Genomic DNA, 25,311 nt, shown 5'->3' with positions numbered 1-25,311 from the left:
ACTTGTGCTCCTCCTGCCTCAGCCTCTGGGTGTGCACCTCTGGGGCCTGACTGATGGTCATATTTTTATTCACATGGACAGAAGGCCCAGCTCAGCAATGTCCTAGACCTGGAGTCTCCTGGGCCCCAGCTGGTTTTACCCTCCCGTGAAGGCAGGGAGCCTCCTGGTGATCCTTTCAGGACAATTTCTTCCTTTAAAGACAGGGGTTCACCCCCCCCTCCATCTGGGACCTTGGTTGCAGGAAAGGCCTCACTCCTGTGGGTCTGTGGCTAGCCACTCCCCCAGCCCCGTTGCTCTGAGCCCCTCCTCCTGCAGCTCCACCTCCATTCCCTGTGGCCCCAGGAACTGAGCTGTCTGCCTCCTCCTGCCCCTGCTGCTTGTCCAGCTCGGGGTGCCTCTGAGGCTGCCGTGGCCTCCGCACCTGCTGCCTCCACCTCTGGCTGAGGCACGGTGGTCACCAAGTGCGATCACGTGAGCCTGGGACCCACCGGCCCCTTTCTGCTGCTGATGTATTCTGAGGCCCAGCTAATGTTCTTTTTTGTACTTAATTGAATTTTTATCAAAAAATTCGCCCCTCTTTTATGCTTGTTTTGGTTCTTTTCCTGTAGCAGACAGCAAAAGCTTCCTAGAACCCATTTCCTGCCAGGCCTTTTTGCAGGATTAGTCATTTTTAAATGTCTTTAATCTCCATTTCGAAAGCAATTTTTTCGACTTATTTTGTTGTATTTCTTTGATGGTACTCACTCTGGAAGGGGAGGGGAGGCTGAGGTTCTGGCATTGGGCGCTGTATCTCCCAGTTGATTTTCTTGTGTCGCAGCCCCCTCTCCTCGAAGGAGGGAGCCACCTTAGAGTTGTGGGTTTCCATTCTGGTTCTGTGGCTAGCTGTGTGGCATTGGACAAATTACTGAGCCTCTCTGTGCCCTGGCTTTTCCTCTTCGGTCAATGAAAATGGTAATAAGGGGTACCTACCGGTTGAGAGGACTGAGTGAGTTAATACACGTAGACCCTTAGAAGAATGCCTGGCACAGAGTAAATCCACTTAAGTATTTACTTGAACGTATGAGTGAATAGCTGTCAAGTGGGACCTTACTTGAAGCTGCTCTTTCCTGAATTCTGGAATGCTCCTGTGGAAGGGAATCTTGGGGGCACCTTCACCTCATGCCCACACCCCTGCAGCTGAGTCACAACTTTGGCCCCTGCTCGCCTGCCTGGCTCTCTTCTGGAACACTTAGCTTAGTGCCCCTCACACAAAACGCACTTGGAGCGGGTGGGACGGCGGCAGCCAGGGTGGAGTGTTATTTGAATAAAAGGCTTTAAACAGGGCAATCGGAGTTTGGGACTTTATATGTCAACATGCCCATTTCCTCTGATTGGGCCTTTTTCACTTAAGGAGCCTTATTTTCATTTCAATTCAGATGATTATAATCTCAGCAGTTGCTCACTTTGTTGCTTCTAGAATAATATGCTTTGCTTTAGTTTCGAAACTTGTTTGCAGAAAAATAAAGCCAACCAGCCAGCCCCGCGGTGGCTCTTGGGTACTCTGGTGCCCGGCAGGTTCCGCTCTGCCTTGTCAAGGCCAGCGGTTGAGTGACTGGTGTCAGGCTGTGGATTAGGTCCTGCACTTCTGGGAGATGCAGTCCGGCCAAAGTGCCCAAGCATCTGGCTGCGTCCAGGGCCAAAATCCTCCACCTCCCTCAGCCTTAGCTTTCTTGTGGCAAAAATGGGACGTTCCATCAGATATGATTGTTTGAGGATTAAAAGAAACGAATTGCGATAAGAGACCTGGTAGGCACAGGGCTGGCGCACGGGGCGTGCTCTATCCACGTAGCTGCTAAAATTAGCACTAGTGGTACTAATTAGTACTAATTATTATTATTGGCAAAATAGTGCTTTTGTTTAACAGCTTTATTGAAGTGTAATTTGCACACATAACGTTCACTTATTCCGAGCACAACGCTCGGCTGCTCTTCAGCGAGCCTGCAGAGCTGAGGTCCCCCATCACACCCTTGTTCGAGAGCTTTCCTGTTTTCTCACCAAGACCCCCCTTGCCTGATTCTGAAGTCCTTCCTGGGCAGCTGCGGATCTGCTTTCTGTCTGTGCCGAGGCCCTTTTCTGGATTGCACGCCAATAGAGTCACATTGGTTTTCCTATTAACTTTTCTCGCCCACTCCTCCATGATGCGTTCCTGTTTTTGGATGTAGAAACTGAGTCTGGCGGGTTAAGGGAAGTGCTGGGGGTGTGGAGGCGTTATGGAGGAGCAGCGAGGGCTTGGGGTACCCTCTGGTCCCCAGGTGGCGTGAGGGGCTTGGGGGGCAGAGGAAGCGCAGTAGGAGCCCCTGTCCAGGCCCGTCCCCGGGCAAGGTGCCGTTCTGTTCTCACTCTCCAGGAGGTTGCGGGGGCTCCACTGGGCTCTGGGGCCTCTCTGGGCCCTGGAATGTCCCAGCCTTGCTCACGAGGGAGGACTCGACAAGGAGAGAAAAGCCTTGACTACCTGGAGCCTTTGACCGCGGCCACCTTGCTCTTCTTACCTGCACAGGTGTGGCCTTCTTGACCGTTACCTGGGGAAGCTGGTGCAGACCCACACTGTGGTCAAGAGGCCTGAAAGTGTCCTCGTATCCGTCTCGTCGCTGTCCCCTCATCATTTCCTGGCGCTCGGTGGGCGTGGCACTGATTCCCGCCCTTGGTGCCTGTGAGAAGGTGCTCAGCAGGGGGCTGGGCACCCGGGGAAGGTGCGGTGGCCCCTTGAGTGAGCTAAGATGTCAAGATGGTAAAGCGCCAGTCTGAGCTTGGCGGGGGGCAGGGGCCGCAGGTCCCTCGGGGCCGTCCTAGCTCCAGCCATCCCCTCCCTTGGGTCCCTTTTGTCTGCACCCTGTGGAGCCCAGCTGGCGCGAGCTGGGGATTAGAGGCAGGGGCTGGGGCACCTCCCGCCGAGTTTCATCTGGGAAGCTGGCAGCGGCTGGGCTGCGTCCTTCCCGTCCAAAGGGCCTGTAACGTGAGGCCCCCAGGAGGACGGTGCCCTCGCTCAGCTCCGGGAGCGTGTTCCTAGAGGTGCTGGGCTGCACAAGTGAGGACGCGCAGCCGGGAGCCTGGGAGCGCAGCATCCTTCCAGGTAGAGCTTTGCCAGCCGTGCCCGCTGGGGTCAGGCGGGTCTTCACACGGTCGCAGGGGCCTGGGCGGGCAGCGGGGTGGTGGGTACGGCCGAGGACCACGCGCAGCACCAGCCGCAGGGACTCCCAGGTTCTCCAGCCAGTCCTCGCTGTCTGTTGAAGTCTTGGGGTCAGCCTGGGACAGCAGGGGCCACTGCAGATAGCCTTGTGGGGGGCCCTGGGGGTGTGAGTGTGATGGTGCAGGTGAATGCGTGTGTATGTGAGTGTGTGCATGTGAGTGTGTGCACATGTGTTTAAGTTTGTGCGAGTCATGGTTTGAGTGTGTGGGAGTCACAGTGTGAGTGGAGAGCGGATGTGACTATGGTGTGGCTGTGTGTGTGGCTGAGTGTGCACGTGTGCAGGCTTAAGTCTGAGTGATAATGGGAGTGGATGTATGCAGGAGCAGGAGTGTGTGGCTGTGTGTGTATGTTCGAGTGTGTGTAGGTGTAGGAATGGAGTTCAAGGGGTGTTGGTGACTGTGTGTAGGCATGGGTATGAGAGAGAGAGTGTGTGTGTGTGTGTGTGTGTGCTTGCCTGTTCCCGGCCTGTGGCCCGCTGGCCCCTTCCCTTCCTGCAGGCCTGGGTTGCCTCTGGGCCGAGACGTCTGAGCTACTTCAGTGAGACTTTTCTGAGGACTGAGCTCGGCTGGCTGGCTGGGGCTGGAGAGGCGGGGGCAGTGATTTTTTTCCTCGGGGTTACAAGAGCAAGGTCAGCGCAGCCGAATCTGAGCTTTCCGCAGCAGCCTGCGGTCTGTTTCATTCATTATTAAGTTTTAAATCCACCCGATGAGAAACTTGAGCCTCGGAACTCGCTCTCTGCCCGGCCGCTCCCGCCGGGCCTTGGGAACCTCTCTGGCTGTGCTTGCTGCTCTGTGTGCCTTTGTTTTCCCAGGAACGGCCAGCCCTGGGGTTTGTTTAGCTTCCTTCTGAGGCTGGAAGGGCCAGCGAAGCTGAGGGGGGCCCTGGTCCCCAGGGAGTCTTTGCAAGGAGAGCCGCTTGATGGAGCTAAGGGGTTGTCGCTCCGGAACTCGGTGTCCCTCCCTGGCCCTCCAGGTCCTGTTCTTCCATCATGGGCACCGTCAATCCATCTCCTAGGACTGGGTCTGGGTGGACTTGGGGCAGATCCAGGGATGGCGTGGAGACAAAGAAATCAGATGCTGTGTGCTGGGAACCCTCGGGCCATTCCCTAGTGCCCTGGGCTCCGTCCCCATCTGAGTGCCAAGTCCAATTCAGGAGTCCTGTGATTTCACACCTCTTATTTCTTGTCTTATTACCTGAAAAGCTGTTCCCAGCTCTATGGGTCCCTTCAGCCACAAAAAACGTGGTACAGCTGATAACAATAAAGGGCTTTTTTTTTTTTCTTGCAACATTTTAGCCCTTCAAGTGCACCTAAGGACCAGTGGGTTTGCCCTCCAGGATCAGGGGTTGGAGGGGAGTCGGCTCCCAGGTGTGGATCAAGCGATGGGACTTGTCTTCCTTTTGGCCTGTGGGACTGATGGTCCGTGAGGTCATTTCCGGTGACTTTGTCCAGGTTGCCGCTCCTCCCCGCTTCGGGGAAGTGGCTGAGAGCTTCACCTCCGGTGGGGGGTACCACATCCAACCAGGCCCAGGCAGGTGTTGCTGAGGAAAAAGATATTTCCCCTCCGCGTCCTGCTGCTCCTCTGCAGATGGGAAGGCCCGCATGTCCACTTGCTTCCGGCCCCCGGCTCCCCCGGCTCCCCCTGCAGCAGTTGGCCAGCTGCACAGCCTCAGCCCGAGAGCTGTCGAGAAGCTGGCTCTGTCCTTGTTTCCCGGCGGCCCTGGGAATTGCCTCTAATCTCTTCTCTGCCTTCCCCCTGCAGATGGTGATGACGACCCACAACTCTCCTGGGTGGCCTCGTCTCCCTCCAGCAAGGATGTTGCGTCACCCACGCAGATGATCGGAGATGGTTGTGACCTCGGCCTCGGGGAGGAGGAAGGGGGCACGGGCCTGCCGTACCCTTGCCAGTTCTGCGACAAGTCCTTCATCCGCCTGAGCTACTTGAAGAGGCACGAGCAGATCCACAGCGACAAGCTGCCGTTCAAGTGCACCTACTGCAGCCGCCTCTTCAAGCACAAGAGGAGCCGAGACCGGCACATCAAGCTGCACACGGGCGACAAGAAGTACCACTGTCACGAGTGCGAGGCGGCGTTCTCCCGCAGCGACCACCTCAAGATCCACCTGAAGACCCACAGCTCCAGCAAGCCCTTCAAGTGCACCGTGTGCAAGCGTGGCTTCTCTTCCACCAGCTCACTGCAGAGCCACATGCAGGCCCACAAGAAGAACAAGGAGCATCTGACCAAGTCCGAGAAGGAGGCCAAGAAGGACGACTTCATGTGCGACTACTGCGAAGACACCTTCAGCCAGACGGAGGAGCTGGAGAAGCACGTGCTCACGCGCCACCCCCAGCTCTCGGAGAAGGCGGACCTTCAGTGCATCCACTGCCCCGAGGTCTTTGTCGACGAGAACACGCTGCTCGCCCACATCCACCAATCCCACGCCAACCAGAAACACAAGTGCCCCATGTGCCCCGAGCAGTTCTCCTCCGTGGAGGGCGTCTACTGCCACCTGGACAGCCACCGGCAGCCTGACTCCAGCAACCACAGCGTCAGCCCGGATCCCGTGCTGGGCAGCGTGGCCTCCATGAGCAGCGCCACCCCTGACTCCAGCGCCTCCGTGGAGCGGGGCTCCACCCCGGACTCCACCTTAAAGCCGCTGCGGGGGCAGAAAAAGATGCGGGATGATGGGCAGGGCTGGTCCAAGGTGGTGTACAGCTGCCCCTATTGTTCCAAGCGGGACTTTACCAGCCTGGCCGTGCTGGAGATCCACCTGAAGACCATCCACGCGGACAAGCCCCAGCAGAGCCACACGTGTCAGATCTGCCTGGACTCCATGCCCACCCTCTACAACCTCAACGAGCACGTCCGAAAGCTGCACAAGAGCCACGCCTATCCCGTGATGCAGTTTGGCAACATCTCTGCCTTCCACTGCAACTACTGCCCCGAGATGTTCGCCGACATCAACAGCCTGCAGGAGCACATCCGCGTCTCCCACTGCGGTCCCAATGCCAACCCGCCCGACGGCAATAACGCTTTCTTCTGCAACCAGTGCTCCATGGGCTTCCTCACCGAGTCCTCCCTCACCGAGCACATCCAGCAGGCGCACTGCAGTGTGGGCAGCGCCAAGCTGGAGTCTCCGGTGGTACAGCCCACGCAGTCCTTTATGGAGGTCTATTCCTGCCCCTACTGCACCAACTCCCCCATCTTCGGCTCCATCCTGAAGCTCACCAAGCACATCAAGGAGAACCACAAGAACATCCCGCTGGCCCACAGCAAGAAGTCCAAGGCGGAGCAGAGCCCGGTCTCCTCGGATGTCGAGGTGTCTTCCCCAAAGCGGCAGCGTCTCTCGGGAAGCGCCAACTCCATCTCCAACGGCGAGTACCCCTGTAACCAGTGCGACCTCAAGTTCTCCAACTTCGAGAGCTTCCAGACCCACCTGAAGCTGCACCTGGAGCTGCTGCTGCGGAAGCAGGCGTGCCCCCAGTGCAAAGAGGACTTTGACTCCCAGGAGTCCCTCCTGCAGCACCTGACCGTGCATTACATGACGACCTCGACCCACTACGTGTGCGAGAGCTGCGACAAGCAGTTCTCCTCCGTGGATGACCTGCAGAAGCACCTGCTGGACATGCACACCTTCGTGCTGTACCACTGCACCCTGTGTCAGGAGGTCTTCGACTCCAAGGTGTCCATCCAGGTGCACCTGGCCGTGAAGCACAGCAACGAGAAGAAGATGTACCGCTGCACGGCCTGCAACTGGGACTTCCGCAAGGAGGCCGACCTGCAGGTGCACGTCAAGCACAGCCACCTGGGCAACCCAGCCAAGGCCCACAAGTGCATCTTCTGCGGGGAGACCTTCAGCACCGAGGTGGAGCTGCAGTGCCACATCACCACGCACAGCAAGAAGTACAACTGCAAGTTCTGCAGCAAGGCCTTCCACGCCATCATCCTCCTGGAGAAGCACCTGAGGGAGAAGCACTGCGTGTTCGACGCCACCACTGAGAACGGCACGGCCAACGGGGTGCCCCCTGCGGCCACCAAGAAGGCCGAACCCGCCGACCTGCAGGGCATGCTGCTCAAAAACCCCGAGGCCCCCAACAGCCACGAGGCCAGTGAGGATGACGTGGACGCGTCGGAGCCCATGTACGGCTGCGACATCTGCGGGGCGGCCTACACCATGGAGGTGCTGCTGCAGAACCACCGGCTGCGGGACCACAACATCCGGCCGGGCGAGGACGACGGCTCGCGCAAGAAGGCCGAGTTCATCAAGGGCAGCCACAAGTGCAACGTTTGCTCGCGGACTTTCTTCTCGGAGAACGGGCTCCGGGAACACCTGCAGACGCACCGGGGCCCTGCCAAGCACTACATGTGCCCCATCTGTGGCGAGCGCTTCCCCTCGCTGCTGACGCTCACCGAGCACAAGGTGACCCACAGCAAGAGCCTGGACACGGGCACCTGTCGCATCTGTAAGATGCCCCTGCAGAGCGAGGAGGAGTTCATCGAGCACTGCCAGATGCACCCGGACCTGCGCAACTCGCTCACGGGCTTCCGCTGTGTGGTCTGCATGCAGACGGTCACCTCCACCCTCGAGCTCAAGATCCACGGCACCTTCCACATGCAGAAGCTGGCCGGCAGCTCGGCCGCGTCCTCCCCCAACGGCCAGGGGCTGCAGAAGCTCTACAAGTGCGCCCTGTGCCTCAAGGAGTTCCGCAGCAAGCAAGACCTGGTGAAGCTGGACGTCAACGGGCTGCCCTACGGCCTGTGTGCCGGCTGCATGGCCCGCAGCGCCAATGGACAGGTGGGTGGCCTGGCCCCACCCGAGCCCGCTGACCGGCCCTGTGCCGGCCTCCGCTGCCCCGAGTGCAGTGTCAAGTTCGAGAGTGCCGAGGACCTGGAGAGCCACATGCAGGTAGACCACCGCGACCTCACGCCGGAGACCAGTGGGCCTCGGAAAGGCACCCAGACGTCACCAGTGCCCCGGGTAAGTGCAGCCCGCCTGACCCTGCCCTCTGTTCCGTGGGGATCCCTACAGAAACTGCACTCCGAGTGCCATCTTTCCTGTGTGGTCCCTTTGTTAGCCCCGAGAGGCAGCGCTGCCCGGGGCGGCCGAGCACGTCTGCCCTGCAGGACACAACACTGCTTTGAGTCCACGTTGCCCTTTTCCTTTCCAGCTGTGTGACATGCACACATGGACGATCTCTCTGGGCCTCATTTGTCCAGAGCTCATCTGTGCAGTGGGAACAATGATCACCTTGACTTCTTAGAATGGTGGTGAGGGGCCAGTGAAATTCCGTGTCTGGCAAGTGGCAGCACACATAAGCCCTTCCCCAACCATGGCTGGTGTCTCTGAGGTTGGTCTGATGGGCAGACTGATGGACTTGCTCACTGGGTCTCCTTGGGCAAGTCACTTAACTTCTCTGGGCTTTTGAGCTGGGCTTCTTTTGACAAGTCTTGGAGGGGTCTCCCAGGGGTTTAGAGCCCAGCAGGGGGCTGGGGGGCTCAGGCACACTTGCTGGAATCCAGGTGTCATGGTCACCAACAATAGCGTCATTATTGTGGGTGCAGTTGTAGTGCGTGGAAAGCCCTTGGGTGCTGTCATCGGTAGTGATGGACTGATGGATTCCTCAGCTTTTCTGGAGCACCTGTTATGTCTGGAGCCTAGGAGCCAAGGAGAACCAGCAACGGATCTCACCCTGGGGGCTTACGGACCAAGGGAGCCACGGGCCCAGGGTGGCTTTTAGCCAGGTGTAATGGTGCACTCCTGTAATTCAAGGTTATTACTCAGGAGGCTGAGGCAGGAGGATCACAATTTGGAGGCCGACCTGTGCAACTTAGCAAGACCCTGACTCAAAATAGAAGACAAAAAGGGCTGGGGGTGCCGCTCAGTGGTAGAGCACTTGCCTTGCATATGTGAGGCCCTAAGTTCAATCCTCAGTACCACCCAAAAAAAAAAAAAAAACAAACCCGAAAAATAAAGAAACGAGAGACTTTCAGTGAGGCAGAGGCAAGTGTAGGCCACTGATGGGCCTCCTTGGGCCTGCCTTCAGGGGCTGAGGGCCACCCTGTGGAGGACACGGAGCCTGCACGGCCCAAGGTTGACAGACAGCCCAGGCCCAGGGATTCCCGGATTCCCATCCAGTCTGTGTGTGTTTCTAGATGGAGGAGGTGCCAAGCGGTTCTCAGGAGTGTTCTCCCCTCAGGGGCTTCTGCTGGCGCCACTGGCAGGGAGGTAGGGTTTAGGGAAGAGCCACCTGTCACAGGTGCCTGCTGCAGGAGACGGGGATGTTTGCTGAGGGTGTTTGGCCTCGGGATCAGAACTGGGGCCTGGGGCTCTGGGGCTTTGAGAAGGCCCGGGAAGGAGGTCTGGAGAGGGTGAAGGGAGGGTCCCGCAGTGGGAGGGACAACAGAGGCCTCGTGGCCCAGGCCCCGGTGCTACAGACAAGCCCGTGGAGACCCAGCGAGCCAGAGCGACCTGTCTGTGGACACGGGCTAGGAAGAAGGCGGCCTGAGTGAGGGCAGGGCTGTGTGTCTGGCTGGGATGGGGCCTGCGGAGTGAGGCGTTCCTTACTAGGGATGGTGACACCCCAGCCTCTCGGGGCCTTTTGGCTGGGCCAGGCCTCTAAACAAGGGTGCAGTAGGATGCCCTTCACAGGTCCTGAGTGTGGGCCCTGGTGGCTCCTGCCCAGCTCTGCCCCCGTCGTCTCCGCTGGCCGGGCGTTGTGGGTGGTCTTGGGAGGGTTGGGGCCCTAGAGTCAGCTGGCCTGGCTGCTCGTCTCTCTTCTGGTGCCCTGCTGTGATCTGGCCTCTCCGGGCCTCGGTCCTCTCCTGTGAAGCCAGAGGGTAACAGTAATGGTAATTAATAGTGATAGCAATGTAGTAAAATAGAAGTAGTAATCTTGTCTCTTTCCAGAGCCTCCGTCCCCCCGGTGGCACTGGGGGCCATTCGGGCTTAACCGGCATCTGCTCTGATTGGTCAGACACCGTGACCGTTTCCCAGGCTGACCTCCGCCTTTTGGCGAGGCTGAGTGAGTCCAGGACTGGCCGGGCACATAGGAGGCACCACTTGATGTCTTTCTCGTTTGTGGTGACAGTCCTCACTTGCTGGGGACGAGGAGGTGCCAAGTACTTTGTATCTTGTCGATGCCTACGGCACTTATTTCTTCAAGTGAGGACACCGAGGCAGAGGATGGTGAGGTCATTTGCCTTGAACTGCAGCCGTGGAAAGGCCCAGAGGAGACTGGACTCCAGGCAGGCCATGTGGGGTGCCCAGCCTGTACCCTTGACCAGCAACAGTCTCCTGAGCAACTCGGGGAGCATCCTGGCTGCAGGAGGGGTGAGGCCGGCTAGGGCAGGGTCCAGGCTGGTCATGCCTGTGCTCAGGTACAGTGTGGCTGGCTGGGACCCTGATCCCTTCTCCTGGGGGCACCTGCATCATCCCTGCCCTTTCAGCCCCGCCCCCCACTGTGCTGGGGTCCCTGCTGGCCAGAGAGCTGCTTCTGGTGCATTCAAAGCCTGGATCTATTGGAGCCTCCTCATCCCCAGTCTGCTCTGGATCTAGCGCCAAAGCACCACTTTGTGAAAGCCCCTACTATGTGTGAGGGCGGCTCTCCTGGGCACCTGCTCTTGGATTGTCTCCATAGCAACAGCCTTAGAGTCTTGCTGTGGCCTGTGCCTTGGCAAAGAGGAATCCAGGCTCAGAAGGGTGAAGCCACATAGCCAAGGATGCACAGCCACACGTGGCCACGCAGGGACCGAAACCTCATTTCCTGGAGCTTGCAGACCTTCCTTTCCTGCCCTCTAACCTCCTGAAAGAGGGGCTGGGCTGAAAATCCCTTCTCTGCCAGCCCAGAGGCACAGGCAGATGGGCCATTTGCAGAAAGGAGCTAGACAAAGCGCAGGTACCTCCCCAGCCAAGGATCCTCTGGGGCCGCGCCCCCTGCCTGGGCACGCCTGGGGGCAGGGCCCCAGCTGTCTGTTCGCCCACCCCTTCCCTCCCCCGGGACTCACTCATGTCAGAGCAGACTCTGGGGGCTGTGCAGGGGCTTGGGGGCTGGCAGGCTGGGACCCTCGGGAGTGTATCCATAGCAACTAGCTCTCGGAGGACTGGGTTCCCGTGGGGCCGAGGCTGCTGTCGGCTGGAGCGTGAAGCGTTGAGGTTTCCACCTCCCCCTGTTCATGGGTAATAACAGCATCGCCCCCTCCCCCTTGAGGCCAGTGCAGGCAGACCCCGGCCCTGCCTCCGCTCAGCGGGCCCTAGGCCCTTTCTGTACTGGGTGAGGCGGCCTGAGTGCGCCCGTCCGCCGTTGGACAGCCCGGTTAATGGACCTCCAGGTTTGGGGGATGAGCTTATGTCCAGGTCACATCAGTTTTCTGTCACCTAGACCATGACTGTCCAAGGAGGTCTGTGGCTCTGGGCCAAAAATGTCAGCTGAGACAGTGGGCTCCAGAGGGAGCCTCCTGCCTTCCAGGTCCAGTTCCCCTCCTCGCCAGCCTGGGAGTCAGGACGAGCCACACACCTCTCCATCCCTGATGTGCAGCTTGCAAAGGGGCGGGAGAATTCAGTATGAGCATTTCCCGCACGTAGTAGGTGCTCAGTGCATTTCCCACACGTGGTAGGTGCTCAGTGCATCTCAGTGAAACTCAGCAGCTCTGACTGTCCCTTCCCTCCTTCCCTTTCTGAAGGCCCAGCCAGTTCCCCCCTTCTGTCCCTGCTGACCTTAGGGGTTTTTCTTTCTGCTTGGAGGCTGCTCAGGGCCAGGCAGGGGAAATAGCTCCTGGCCACAGGTCCTGGACCTCAGCTTTGGTGCTCCTAGGCTGGGCCCCAGGAAGGGGAAGACAAGGAACTTTGAATACGAAGTTCTTCCTTTCATAATGATGTCTCCTAGCAGGAGCTGGAGGGACGAGGGTTGATCTCTTGAGGTAAGGACTAGGGGTCAACCAAGTTCAGAGAGGTCAGTGCTGGTGAGCCTGTGTGTGTGAGCCAGGGTGCGGGCCTGGGTACTAGTGCACTTGGGTACTCTCATGATCTGTGTATTGGGTGGGTCTGGGCCACCCACCTGGTAGAAGCTGCTTGTGTACCTGTGGATGAGTTTGGGAGTTTGGGGTTCAGGGTTCCAGTGAAGAGCTGAAGACGGGGTGTGTCTCTAGGAACGCGTTTGGATGTGTGGCCCTCTGCAACCTTGTGGGTGCATGAGGATGCCTGCAGTTCTCCAGGCACAATACACATCCCACATGCAAGTCTGGGGTGCAGGGTGCAGGCTGCTGTCAGGGGGGTTGTGGGCATGTCTGTATAGGCCATGGCTGTTCATTTTGAGCTGGGCTGAGGGTGAGCATGTGAATGCACGTATGTACGTTTGCACATCTGTAAGTCCTTGTGTGGATGGAGGTCAGCAGTTTCTCTGGCTCCTCCCTTGGGAATCCTCTGGGGACAGTTTCTGCACCAGGAATGGCCCTGTTATCTGACAGTTCTCTTTCTGCCACCAAAAGGTGACCACGTGGTGCAGGGCATTTAGTGGGAGATTCTCTTCCTGCCTGAGACCCTGGTGATTTATTTTCCAAGACCTGTGAGCCCGTTCATTCACCTGCCCCTAGGGGGACAGCTGGATGGCCCTGATCGTGGGTTGCTCTTCACACTGATCTGGACCAACCATGGCTGTAGCCTCCAGAAGCTTCTGCCCAAGCAGATCCATGGCAGGGAACATGGTCTTCCTCCAACTGTCCAGCTGGGGCCTCACACCCACCTTCGTCCTGCCCACCCCACAGGGGCTGGGCAGTCCTCATGCAGGCCTCCCTGGGCTTCCTTGGAAGGGGCACCTGCATTTTCCTTCCTTCCTTCCTTCGTCCAAGCATCAAGGCAGAGAGGGTGGGGTGCGTGTGAGCGGGAAGGAATGATCTTGATAGGGTTCATGGAGTTGAGCAGAGATAGGGGCTGGGGGGCTATGTCTCCTCCACAGACCCCTGTCCCTGCAGTCCCCTTAGGGTCTAACATCTCCTATGCCTGTCAGGAGGCTGGACTCCTCAGCTCTGTCCTGTACCACCCTCAGATGCACCTCCGTCTTCCTGCGACCTTTCCATGGCAAGTGCCTGCCTCTGGGCCCAGGCTGTGGCCTGTGCTGGGGACACGCTGAACCCCTTGTTCTCCTGAAACACTGGAGAAAGGCCCCTGTGAATGAGGATCCTGGAGCCCAAGCAGGAACTGTGCCCTGGATACCAAAGCTCCCAGAATCAGTTTTTCCATTTTCTTATCATCAATAAAAATCCTAATAACAAACAGTTAAATGATTACTAGGCACGCACCCCGATGAGGTCCTGCGCTAAGGTGGTATGGGGATCCAGGGTACGCAAGTCTCCTTTGGTTTTCTTTGTCTCTGCATATATTGTTCTGCAACTTGCTCGTGTGTTCATCAAATCCTTCTTCAGCGTCAGTCTGTGCTGGCCGAGGAATCCCAAAGGGGGACAAACACATTCCTGGTCCCCTGGGAGCTCAGGGTGCAGGGGGGGAGCAGACAGTCCATTAGCCGTGACACACATTGTACTGGTACCCGGCTGCTTTTAGCAAAAGCTGGAGGTCTGGGTGAGAAGAGAAAGCTTCTTAAAAGAGGTGACATTTGGACTGAGTCTCAGGAATGGCATGAGCATCTACAGCAGTAGAGACAGTATAGACACAGGGCTGCAGGTACAGGGGGTGCCCATGTGGGAGCTGAGGCTGCAGAGCTCACTGGTGGCTCTTGCGGGCTCACAGTTTGGTCCTTGAGCAAGAAATTGGAAGTTCTGGTCCTTTTTCCAGAAGTAAGAGAGGCCCCATCATCCCAGGAGCCAAAGTGGTCTTCAAAAAACCTGGATATTTTGAGTCCTGATACAACTCCTCATCCTTCAGAAAACCCCATAGCCACAGTCTTTCCTCCAGATAGGCAGCACCACCTCTGTTCCCGAGAAGCAGGTTTCACAACTGAACAGGCTTGGTCATGACAGTCAGCCTCATTCTTCATGAATTTTCAAGAAGCTCTGAGGAGCTGGAGTAGCTGGGGTTGGGGGCACATGTGTATCATCCCACTGACTCAGGAGGCTGGGGCAGGAGGATCTCAAGGTTCAGACCAGCCTGGGAAATTCAGCAAGACCCTGTTTCCAAATAAAAAATAAAAATGGCCGGAGGTGTTGCTCAGTGATAGAGTGCCCCTGGGCTCAACCCCTAGGAGTGGTGGTGATGGTGTCCGGGGGTGGAAGTGTCTGATGATCTCTATTTTTCTGTCCCCACCACCAAAGACAGCTGGTAATAGTCTCCATGTGTGGAAACCCTGGAACTGTAGATCCCCTGGAACTCTGTGTGCTCCGGGCAGGTGAGAAATTCCTCAGCCAGCCTGGAGCGTCACAGCCCCCAGAAGCAGGGTCCCCTATCAGCCACATGGTTCTTAGGGTGGGTAAAGGCATTGGAAATTTACTGGATGTGTAGAAAGTGGGTGGATGGGGGGGGGGTCCACCTGTATGGCGATGGATAAATGTGTAGGCAGAAGGTAGGTGAGCGGATGTACAGAGGCTGATGGATGGGTGACTGGGTCCCTGGGTGGGTGTGCAGGGAGATGAACAGGTGGGTACATGGAGTCTCCTGACCAAGCTGGGTAGCCTCTCTCAGTGCTAGAAAGGTTGACCTTGGGTTGTGGCAGTTCCCTGATGTAGCAGAGTAAGCCCCCTTGGAAGGGGCCTGTGCTCCTTCCCCAGTCTCTCGAGGCTGGATTCCAGGGGAAATGGGAAGAGACTGGCCCTTCTGGGAAGTCCTGAGCCCGTCTGTCTGGGAACTTCTGTGAATGCCCCCTCCTGACTCTGACTCCTTTCTTCTGGGTTTCCAAACAGAAAAAGACATACCAGTGCATCAAGTGCCAGATGACCTTCGAGAACGAGAGAGAGATCCAAATCCACGTTGCCAACCACATGATTGGTAAGAGAGCATTTCCTCCCAGCTGCGCGGGGGCCACCCATCAGGGCTTGAAATTTGTGGTTCCAATCATCATTTCACCTGCTTTTAGGGCAAAGGACGGAGCCACTGCTGCTGTTTCCGAGACATTTCAAATGGGAGTAAAAATGTCAAAAGTGGGAGTGTTTTCTCCACCCGAGCCTTCTTGTCGCAGCTCCACTCACATTACAGTCAAACTTTTGACAATCTCTTCCATTTCCCAGCATAAATTTCCCTCCATTTCTGAAACGAAGTGCTTTCCAGTTGTCAAGCACTCAGGGGCAATTATGCCTCAATTTTGTATGTCATGACATTGAATAGATTTAACCGCTCACATTTCCCCACTCGACTTGGTGAATTCCTCAGGCACGCTGTCAAAACAGACTGCTTACAAAGTTGGGCTGGTACTTTTCCGTTTTCCTCTTCCAAGGGGATGTGGACTTTGGAAAATCCAGTCTTTCTAGAAGGGGAGGTTTCAAAGGCCCACAGAGTTCTCCCGCTGGGTCTGAGGTCTTTGGGGAGCTGTGTAGTCTTGCCGACTACACAGGTGGGTGGGTGTGGGTGCCCTGGGTGTCTGGGTATGTGAAGGACACGGGGGTTTGAAGAGCAGGGGCCAGCCCCCAGCTGAGGAGGGTCAGTGTGTTTGGCTTTAGGGCCTTTGAGAGCTTCTGGGATTCTGGAATCCAGGGTCTTTCATGGATGTGTGATCACTGGTGTTAGTCAGCTTTTCATTGCTGTGACCTAAACACCTGATGAGAACAACTTGAGGAAGAAAAGTTTATTCGGAGCTCATGGTTTCAGAGTTTCTGTCCATGGTTGAGTGACTCCATCGCTCCGGGCCTAAGGAGCGGTGGAGGGTAACTGCTCACCTCTTGGTGGCCAAGAAGGAGAGAAAGAGAGAGAGGGGGGGGGGAGGGAGGGAGGGAGAGAAAACGAACTAGGAGCAGTAACAAAATATAAAATCCCCAAGAAATGCCCCCTGTGACCCATTTCCTCTGTCCACACCCCGTCTGTCTACCGTTCTCACTCAGTAATCCATTCAAATGATTAACGTATCAAATGGATTAATCCAGTGGTTATCTTAGAGCTCTCAAAATCTGAGCATTTCACCTCTGCAAGAACACAGGAGCTTTGGGGGGACACCTTGTATCCAAACCGTAAGAGCCTCTGCCTCTGAGATTCCTGTTGTCTGAGCAGAGAGGTTTCAGTCACACTTTAAACAGTCACTTTTCCTCTTAGGCCATCTTTTCACTACAGCCTTCACCATAGTCATCGTACCCTTCACTGTATAGATTCCCAAACCTCCAGAACCTCACCGTCTGATCACACCTGGGTAGCCCACACCCAGATCAAGAAAGGAGACTCTTCCCAGCATCTCTTGGTCTCCTTAGGACCCTCCCTCATTAATGGCAAGCCATCACCGTCCTGGTGGCTGAGAGCATAGCTTGGTTTTCTACTCAGGGACCTGAGTATAAAAGTCATCCCCACAGCCTCTGGGGGCTGGTGTCGGGCACCTCTTGCTGTTCACACGACTGCCTCTAGTTGGCGCTCATGCCTCCTCAGTGCCGTGTCACACCATGGTGTGAATAGGCCACTGGGTTGCTCTGCTGTTTCAAGCAGTGTGCTGCTGGGAACATTCTCGTCGTGCCTGTTAGTGAACGTGCACTTGCTATTTGAGTGGAAGTGTAGTGATCCATAGATCCCATCCATATCTAGAAGGCACATAGGAAGGCCGGGGGAAGGCGGGCAGGGGGAAGGCGGGCCGGGGGGAGGAGGTACTCACCTTCAGGAGACACGTTCTCCAGCGGTTGCTGCCACCAGGGGGAAGAGTGTGGCTTGCTCTCCATATGTGCTGTCACCACACCATTAAAGGAGCTATTGCAAGGGACTTCTTTAGCGAAGGCGCTTGTGGAACGAGTGTGGGTCCCTGGTCCTGGCCCAGCCACAGCACTGCCAGCTCTTGGGGTCAGGTGACAGCATCTCAGCTCATCTGAACAGCCTCTTCCTGCAGCGACGTGGAGCCGGTCCCTGACGTACTGATCCCCAGTCGTGTGTGTGTGTGTGTGTGTGTGTGTGTGTGTGTGTGTGTGTGGTGGGGCTCACCTGGTGGTGAGGGGAGAAGGAGAGCCCAGGAAGGCCAGGTGGGGCCCTGGGAGCCCGGCCTGACAGGGAGATTGGTGGCTTTTTAATTTCTTCTGTCTGAAAGCTCCCTGCTGGAGTGTAGAAGGAAAGCTACCCTGCCAGTCACCGGCTGCTGAGAGCCCTTTCACAGGAGTGTCAGGGAGGTGAAGATGAAGATATCTAAAAATGTTTGCTTTGGTAGCAGGTGGTAATGCGGCTCCTGTTTGTAAGCAGGAAGGGCTAGAGCCTGGCTAATTGGACCACAGTGATTTCAAAGGTGCTTCCCCCCCTCCCTTCTCTCTCCCACCTTCCTTTTGTGCAGACTCTGGAAGCCCCGTGTCCTCGGGTGGAAGCGAAGGGGGCTGCTCTTAACTGAGTTGCGGGAGCTGAAGGGAGGGTTTGATGGACGAGCATTTGGGCCTTTGTGTGAGCTGAAGGCCGGGCTTCCACGGGAGGGAGTCGCATCTGGTGGCTGGACAGGGGCCCTCACCCACGCCTGCTCCATGTGCTGGCCCGCTTCCGGGCACACGGGGAAGCCGGAGGGCCTGGGAGCTGGCAGTAAGGAGAGGTTGGTCTCGGAGCTGGAGATTTCAGTCCAGAATGCTGGCCCTTGTGCGTGACGCTGATGCCCGTGAGCCAGACCCCTCCTCCTGCTTGCCCTCCCTCACTGCACCACCCTGATGGCATCGTGAACCGAGGCACCTACTGCAGGCCCAGGGCTGTGGTGGCCTCTGTCAGCGACAGAGGTTGAGGGGGACAGAGGGCGGCATGGTCCCTGCCCTTAGATAAGGAAGCCAACAGCTGCTGTTTCCCAGCGCCTTGCCGCGGTGCTAGTCTCCCGTCTTATACAAGGAACCTGGGCTTATGGAGGTTAAGTGGCCTACCCAAGTTCGTAGAGCCAGCCAGCAGCAGGGGCAGGGGCCGACATCAGCGGGGCCAGAGCCTGCAGGGCGAGAGAACCCAGGATTCCCCGGCAAAGAGGGGAGATGGACGGGCATCTAGGATGGACATGAGCCAGGTTGATGCTCAGTGACCTCTGAATCCAAAGAGGTCTGTCGGAAGGGCCGGGTGATGGGGGTGGAGAGTTCTTTCTGCAGCAGGGCCGTCTCCAGCAGGACTGTGGCCCAGGGAGGCTTTACCCAGGAGGAGCACCCTGGAACCATGTGCTATTTCTAGGTGGTGAAGGTGGTCCAGGCCCTTCTTAGGAGGACTGTGGGGTGAAGGCTCAGAGGCAAGAGCAGGGCAGGTTCAGAAGTGTAGCGTCTGACTAGTGATCCGTGCGGTGGCATCATTATCAGTGAGGGGTTAGGGAGGGTGTTTGGGGCCAGGTCACAGAGGCCTTGGCTGCCGAGTGAAGGGGTTTAGGTTTGGACTTCTTCACCCTCTAGGCCAGGGTCTGTCCTTGGCTGATGATGTCTTTGGCTTCTTTTGAAGAACCAGAGGAGGTGGCAACCAGGGGTCAGCATCCCCAGAGGCACAGTTGAAACAGAGAGCCGCGCTCCCCGTGGGCAAGGCTACACACAGCCTCACCAACGGCCACTGAGCTACAGAGGACCGCTGGGCTCATCTGTGTCCTTAGCCTGTCCCTGTGGTCTCCTGAGTGTGTTGCCTTGAGCTGTAACACTAGGGAGCCATGGAGGGTTTTGGAGCAGTGTGGCCTGGACTCAGCCAGATGCTTTAGGAAGGTCCATCTGGCTGCAGGGGACAGATGGGAAGAGCACCCAGGCCTGCCTGATCTAATGCAGGGTTGAGGGAAGGGCAGGGGTGGGGGGGCTGATGGGATGACACCTGATTGCTGCCGTGTGCCTGGGGGTTGGAAGGGGAGGCGGCCACTGGACTGTGTGGAAGGGAGGTGGACATGGAGGCCTGGTTTGTGGTTGACTCTGCTGGGGCCATGTCTCTGTGGACAGCTTCTCCTGCTAACCCACTGGAGCCCAGAGAGGCTGCCCTGGAGCTGGACGGGGTAACAGTTCCCCTTAGCAGTACCGAGGGGACTTATTGGGTGGAAGTGGCACTGTTCAGCTCGGTGGCCTTCTCATAAACTCGGGGCCCTCGGGGGTCTGAGGCAGGCCTCCTCAAGGGCTGCGTCTGCTGGAGACCTCCCCTGGGGCTGGTAAACTGGCCTTTTTATGGGAGGGGGCGCTGTGTAACTCTGCAGCCTGGAGACCCGGGAGCTGGGATGACTCAGGGCCGGTCTCCTTGGAAACACTTTCCCAGCACCCCTCTAGCTGCTGCTGCTGGGGAGGGAGCCGTTTGGATCTGAGAGAAAGGCAAGGGTCTTGGGAAATCTCAGCTCTGGGGTTGCCTTTGAAATCCCCCCTCCTCACAGAGAATGAGGCCCCTTCCCTGGGCCTCCCCTGGCTTTTGAGATGGCTTCAGACACCTCTCTCTGGACCCGCCCAGAGCTCTGTTCTGTGGCCTCCCGCTGGGGTGACCTTGCTCCGTCCAGCCTCCCTGCCTCCACCTAAGACTCTGGGAGGCGGCCCCCCTCTGGGCTCTGCAGGAGGCCCCTTCCTGGGGAGAGCCTAAGGAGGCTGTGGGGGGCCTGGCTCAGAGGCCGGTTGCTCCACGGGGCTGGGGAGGGGAGCAGTGCACGTCTTCCCACATGTGATGACATGTATGTTTAAGGCCGCATGTTGTCCCCGTAGGGCACTTGGGACCCCTACTCAGGGACTCTGGGAGGCAAGGCCTGCATCTGGAGATCCGTGGTGGGTGGCCTCACCCAGGGTGTCCTGCCTCCTCTGACTGGCTTTGGGGACGGCTGGCTGCCTGGCTAGGGGTCTGAGAACTTGTCCTCGACATAACAACTTCGCTGGGACCCAGGTTGGTCCCAGGGCCGTGACTCGGCCTGGGGGCCAGGGAAGGCAGGACTGGGAAACGTCGGTCCTCGGGGAATCTCCGTAGGATTTTTTTGTCCTGGGACAGTGGTGGTGGACTCTGGTGGGCCGCCAGGCAGGAGCCAGGCCTGTCCCAGGGGGGCATTAGTCACTCCAGAGGCCCTTCTTGGTCAAGCTGGTCCCTGTCCCTGGGTGCCCCTCAAAGGCTGGACTTTTCTGTCAGGGGCAATAAAAAGGGGGGGTGGGGTGGGGGGAGGAAAGGGGAATTTGGAGGCTCAGCCTCTGGCCTCCTGCTTAGGCCTTAAAAATGCCCCAGTGCTGGCCTCTGGCCCACCTCCCTCCCTCCCCCAGCCTTCCCCTCATGCACCTGGAAGGAGTTGGGGGTATGTATGTGAGAGAGAGGACAGACAGACAGACAGAGATGTGTTAGAGAGAAACAGAGATGTATAGAGACAGTTGAAGATGGAGAGAGGAGAGAGAGAGAGAGAGAGAGAGAGAGAGAGAGAGAGAGAGAGAAACAGTGAAAGAGACAGAGACACAGAGATACAGGGTGAAGAAGAGACAGGGCTTGACAGACAGAGAGACAGCGGGGAGCCATTCAGCTTCCTGCATCTTTGAGAAACTCTTTCCTGGAGACAGGGTCGAGCTGCTTTGCAGACCCGGACCCTCCCTCTCACTGCAGCTGGGACCCCGCAGAAGACCCAGCATGTGAGAGGAGGGGGTGGCTGGCCCCGGGGGAAGGTCTGGGGTGGACATCAGCGTCTCCCCCTCACACCAGGGAGATACAAACCCTCTGAAGTATGGGAAGGGAAGAGCAGGAGGAAAGGGGGGCAGGGGGCTCCCGTCTTTCTCTGTCCCGGTGACACCAGACCCAAACACCTGTCTGACCTTGGTATGTGATAAAAATGTCTCCTCCCCCTGGAGATCTGTTCAGTTCTGGAATTGTTCTGTCCGAATAGCAGGACTGTGTGGACCGCCTTTAACCCACTGCTTTCCCTCTCCCACTCCCTCTTCTTTCCCTTCCCGTCTCCCTCACCAAACTTCCAAACTGGGACAGAGTCACCCCCCGCCCCCGTCATCTTGCCAGGTGAAAGAGCTGGCCCAAAGGACTCAGTTTCCCCCATTTTGAGTCCCATCGGTGCATTTGAGGAAGCTATTGATTGAGCACTTTTGGGCCGTGGAGCACCTACCAGTTCTAAATTTTAGGATCTCATTTTCCTGAATTCCTTTTATATGTGTGTGTCATTTTTAAGTGGGAGCAGGGGAGCCTCTGTAATTGGGGTTTTCCCTAATAGTAACCTCGTCGCTTCATGTTCTGTCAATGTGATTAAAATCTTTCTGGGCCGTGAGGCCCCTCACGCTAGCCCAGCTGGGGGGATGCTAATTCTCAAGCTCACCCTGATGTCATGAGTCTAAGATGTGGGCGCTCGGAAGATAGGCACGTCCATCACTCAATCTGGGCATGCTAGGAAAGCTTCCTGGAGGAAGTGGCACCTCATCGGGGTCTTAGAGCAAGCTGGGAGGGGAATTCCAGGCCGAGAAAGCAGTACAGCCAGGTCCTGCAGAAGAGAGGCCCGATGGCAGTCAGGGAGACAGGCAGGCCCTTCAGTGTTGCTACAAAGTAAGGCGGGGCCGCCAAGATGGTGAGGCAGAGAGGTGAGAGAAGGTGGGCTGCTGCTTAGGAGGGTCTTGGGATGTTGGCTGGAAAGATGCCCAAGAGCTGAAAGAGGGGGATTTGGGAATTGAGTGGGTTTGGAGGGGGGTGAGCTTGGGGTGACAGAGACAAGATGATACCATTCTGGAAGAGGAGCTGTTGGGGCACTAGTCACCATCAGTCGTGTCTGGTGAGGCTGACCATGTTCCAGGCCCTTCTTTCTACATCTGCACGTGCCAACGAGCTTAACCCTTAGGACACCCCCGGGGGAGAGGGTCTGCTATTACCCCCCTTGGGTTCGGGGGGAATTAATGTGACCACCTCAGTCTGCGTAAGTTCCAGGGTGGAGATTTGAGCACAGGCCACGGGACTCCAAACCCGCGCCCCAGAGCCCTGGACCCACGGGCTCAGCACCGCATGAGCGTGAGTCCGTTGCCTGAGCACCTGTATCTGGCCCACGGTTGGATCCCGGGGGCAGGGAGCTCAGGAGAAAGGTCTGGGCTGGAGGAGTGGCCCCCGGGGCAGCAGGATCGACGGGGAGGGCATCCGGGAGAAGGTGGGAGAGCGAGGAGCATGTGCCACCCGCGCGGAGGCAGCACCATGTGTCTAGGAACAGCAGCTGGGCTACGGAGAGGCCCTGGGAGGGAGGCCAGACCTGGTCACTGTGTCCTGCACCTGAGCTGGGGGAGGAGGACCCATCAGTGTCCACCGGCCCCTCCAGGTTCCAGACTGGAAAGGGAGGGGGAGAAGTGGGAGGCAAGGGGCCTGGATGCCCCGGGAGGTTTCTGTGCTTTTCAGAGGGAGGGACCTGAGCAGGTTGCAGGCTGAGGAGGGAGAGCCGGCAGGAAGGGACAGAGGAAGGACGGGGTGAGGGGGAGAGAGCCTGGAGCCCGCCTGCAGGGCAGGGCCTGGCCCTGATGCCATCTTGCTTGGACTGGCTTCTCTTCTGGCTCCCCCTTCCCCGGGGCCTTGGTGGCCTCTGGGTTGAACTGACTTTGTTGGTGACCTCTGAGGTCATCCAGCTGCTTGGCAGCAGCTGATACACAAGCAGCTTCCCCTGTATTTTGGTCTCGGCCAAGACCTACTGGAGCAGTGGAAGAAAGACATCAGGGGGTCCTGTGGCCAGTGGTGGCCCCAGCGCTCGGTCTCCTCCGCCACGAGCACCCGGGACACACCGGAGCCTCACACTAGGCTTTGGATACCAGCCAGGTCTCCCTTCCCCCGTGAGTCCCTGGGGCCCAGTGGGGAGAAGGAGTGGGTGTGTCCCCGCTGGCTGGCTGGTCTCAAGGCCCAGGGTGATCCCTGCTCATCGACCTCGGGAAATGGAAACAGGGAGACGGGAAGTAAGTCCCCAAAGACACGGGGCAGGATGGGAGCCCGAGTGGCACTAAGAATCCCTGGGACGATTGAAACACGGAATCCTTCAGGAAGTCACCAGTCTGAGTTTCTCCTGTAGATTCTTATTAAGCACCAACAGTTTGCCCAGTCTGATGTAGGTGTCAATATTAAGAAGAAAGAGAGACACGCAGGATGAGCTCTACGGTGAAACCCGGTGGTTCAGAGCTCAGGCCTGCAGTCACAGGCTGCTGGCTCCTGGCTGTGCCACTTCATGACTCAGTATTTGAATACTTCAGCTCCTCACCTTTAAAACATCCTCCTCCTAATACTACAGAGCAGTTTAGGTAAGACTCTTTTCAGGTGGCAAAATCCAACTCACACTGGCTAAAGCATACAAGAATTTACCGTCGGTTCATGTAACAGAAAAATATGGGCAGACATTGGGTAGCACGCTTCAGGCATGGCTGGATCCAGCGGCTCCAACGAAGTCATCATCCTCTCTTTCGCACTGCCTGATACGTGGAAGTTCTCAGTAAGTGGTAGAGACCAATATTATATTAGTGGCACTCTTTCCTGTGGCAAGGACTAATGAAAGTTAATAGTATGCATAATGGTGATGGTAATGGGGTCCTTAGGAGTGCTGAGCCGAAGTCCCAGATGCCATCTTTCTGCGGCTTTGAGGATGCCACGGAGGGCTTCCTGAAGGAGGGAGACTGGCCCTCTCCCGTCAAGCACCCAGAGGGGCCGGGCCTGCAGGAGAGATCCAGGAGTAGCTCCAATCAAATGGGTTTTTATTTATTCCCTGATTCATTCCATTTTTTTTTTCTTTCTTGAGCACCGGGCCCTCGGTATGTGGGACACTGAACATGGATGTCACAGCCAGCAATACAGTCCTTATGGTCCCTAGCTTAGGGCTGAGAGAGGTGCAGACAGGATGCAACAAGAAGGCAGATGAGAAAATCCTGATTATGTCAAATAGGGAAGGTGGCGGGAAGAAAATAAGGCGGCTCCATGTGTGGGAGCAGGGTGGAATCTGATGGCCAGCGCCATCCCTCTGGAAGATGACTTTCAGGCTGAGGACAGAGTCTGACCTGATGGCAGTGCAGATTTAGGTCCAGAGCAGGGATGACCAGGACCTGGCACTAGAGCCATCCTTTGCATTCCCTTCCCTGTAAGGGAGGGTGAGACCAGATGGTGGTGCAAAGGCCCAGGGGCTGGCATGGGGTTAACTGGGTGATGCCTGGGCCATCTTGGACTCCCCGGGCACCCCTTTGCCTGTCCCCTGGATCCTGTCTCCAAGTCCTTCTCTTGCTTCTCCCTGTCTCTGCACCAGACCCCTCCTGTCCCATCCTTCTCTCCTAAGTTTCCAGATTAGCCAGTGAGACTACAGGATGGCCAGTTAAATTTGAATTTCAAATAAGCCACCCGTTTTTGAGTATAAGTACAGCCAGCCTTCCGTATCGGCCCGTTCTGCATGGATGAAACCCACCACGGGTTGAAAATATTCGGAGAAATATTTGTGTCTGTAATGAACAAGTAGACACATTTTTTTTTCTTGTCATTGATCCCAAACAATACTGTAGAGCAACTATTTACATAGCATTGATGTGGCATTAGGTATGATTAGTAGAGGTGTGTTAAAATAGAAGTCCGTGGGTTCTGTGCAAACACTAGGCCATTTTTTTATAAGGGACGTTAGCATCTGCACATTTGGGTATCCACAGGGGTCTTAGAACCAATCCCCTGTGGATTCTGAAGGAACAGCTACACTTCTACAATATTATAAGGGACCCACTGAAAAATTATTTCTTGTTAGATGAAGTTTTAATTTCAGCGGCCATCCTGTGTGTACCTGCCATGCTGTGCCCTCCCCACTGTCTCAGACCAGTTACCTTGGGAAGAGCAATGTGTCTCTTCCCCCTTCTTTCAAAGTGCTTTGTGGTCTCTTATTCACTCCTTTAAGATTTTTTAGCTTAAAACAGAGGATATGAAAAATTGTTCTATATGTGTAATAAGAATTGTGACGCATTCTGCTGTCATGTATTTAAAAAATAAAACCAATTAAAAAAAAAAAAGATGTTTAGCTTAAGGAAACTAAAGTGTGCGTGCCCGCGCATGTGGCTGCGAATGGACCCCAGGGCCCCGCACGTGCATGGCAGGTCCTCCACCACAGAGCTACATCCCCAGCCCGAAA

General features: G+C 56.8%; 1 protein-coding gene across 6 annotated transcripts in view; it reads left to right on the top strand.

Moving 5' to 3' along the window:
* Znf423 (zinc finger protein 423) overlaps positions 1 to 25,311 on the top strand; it is a 318,197-nt gene that overhangs the window by 183,262 nt on the left and 109,624 nt on the right. For all 6 annotated transcript variants that reach the window (XM_058575785.1, XM_058575784.1, XM_046434941.2 and 3 more), the window contains 2 exons: positions 4,987 to 8,201; positions 15,068 to 15,152. In XM_058575785.1, coding sequence (XP_058431768.1) covers positions 4,987 to 8,201; positions 15,068 to 15,152 — 3,300 coding nt within the window. The remainder of the gene's footprint in view (positions 1 to 4,986; positions 8,202 to 15,067; positions 15,153 to 25,311) is intronic.

Source organism: Marmota monax, unplaced genomic scaffold (assembly GCF_021218885.2).
Source record: "Marmota monax isolate L192 unplaced genomic scaffold, Marmota_monax_Labrador192_F-V1.1 WCK01_AAM20220418_F8-fsc00024, whole genome shotgun sequence".
Lineage (NCBI taxonomy): Eukaryota > Metazoa > Chordata > Mammalia > Rodentia > Sciuridae > Marmota > Marmota monax.
The sequence above is the reverse complement of the archived record's forward strand: the minus strand, read 5'-3'. Positions and strand labels throughout refer to the sequence as shown.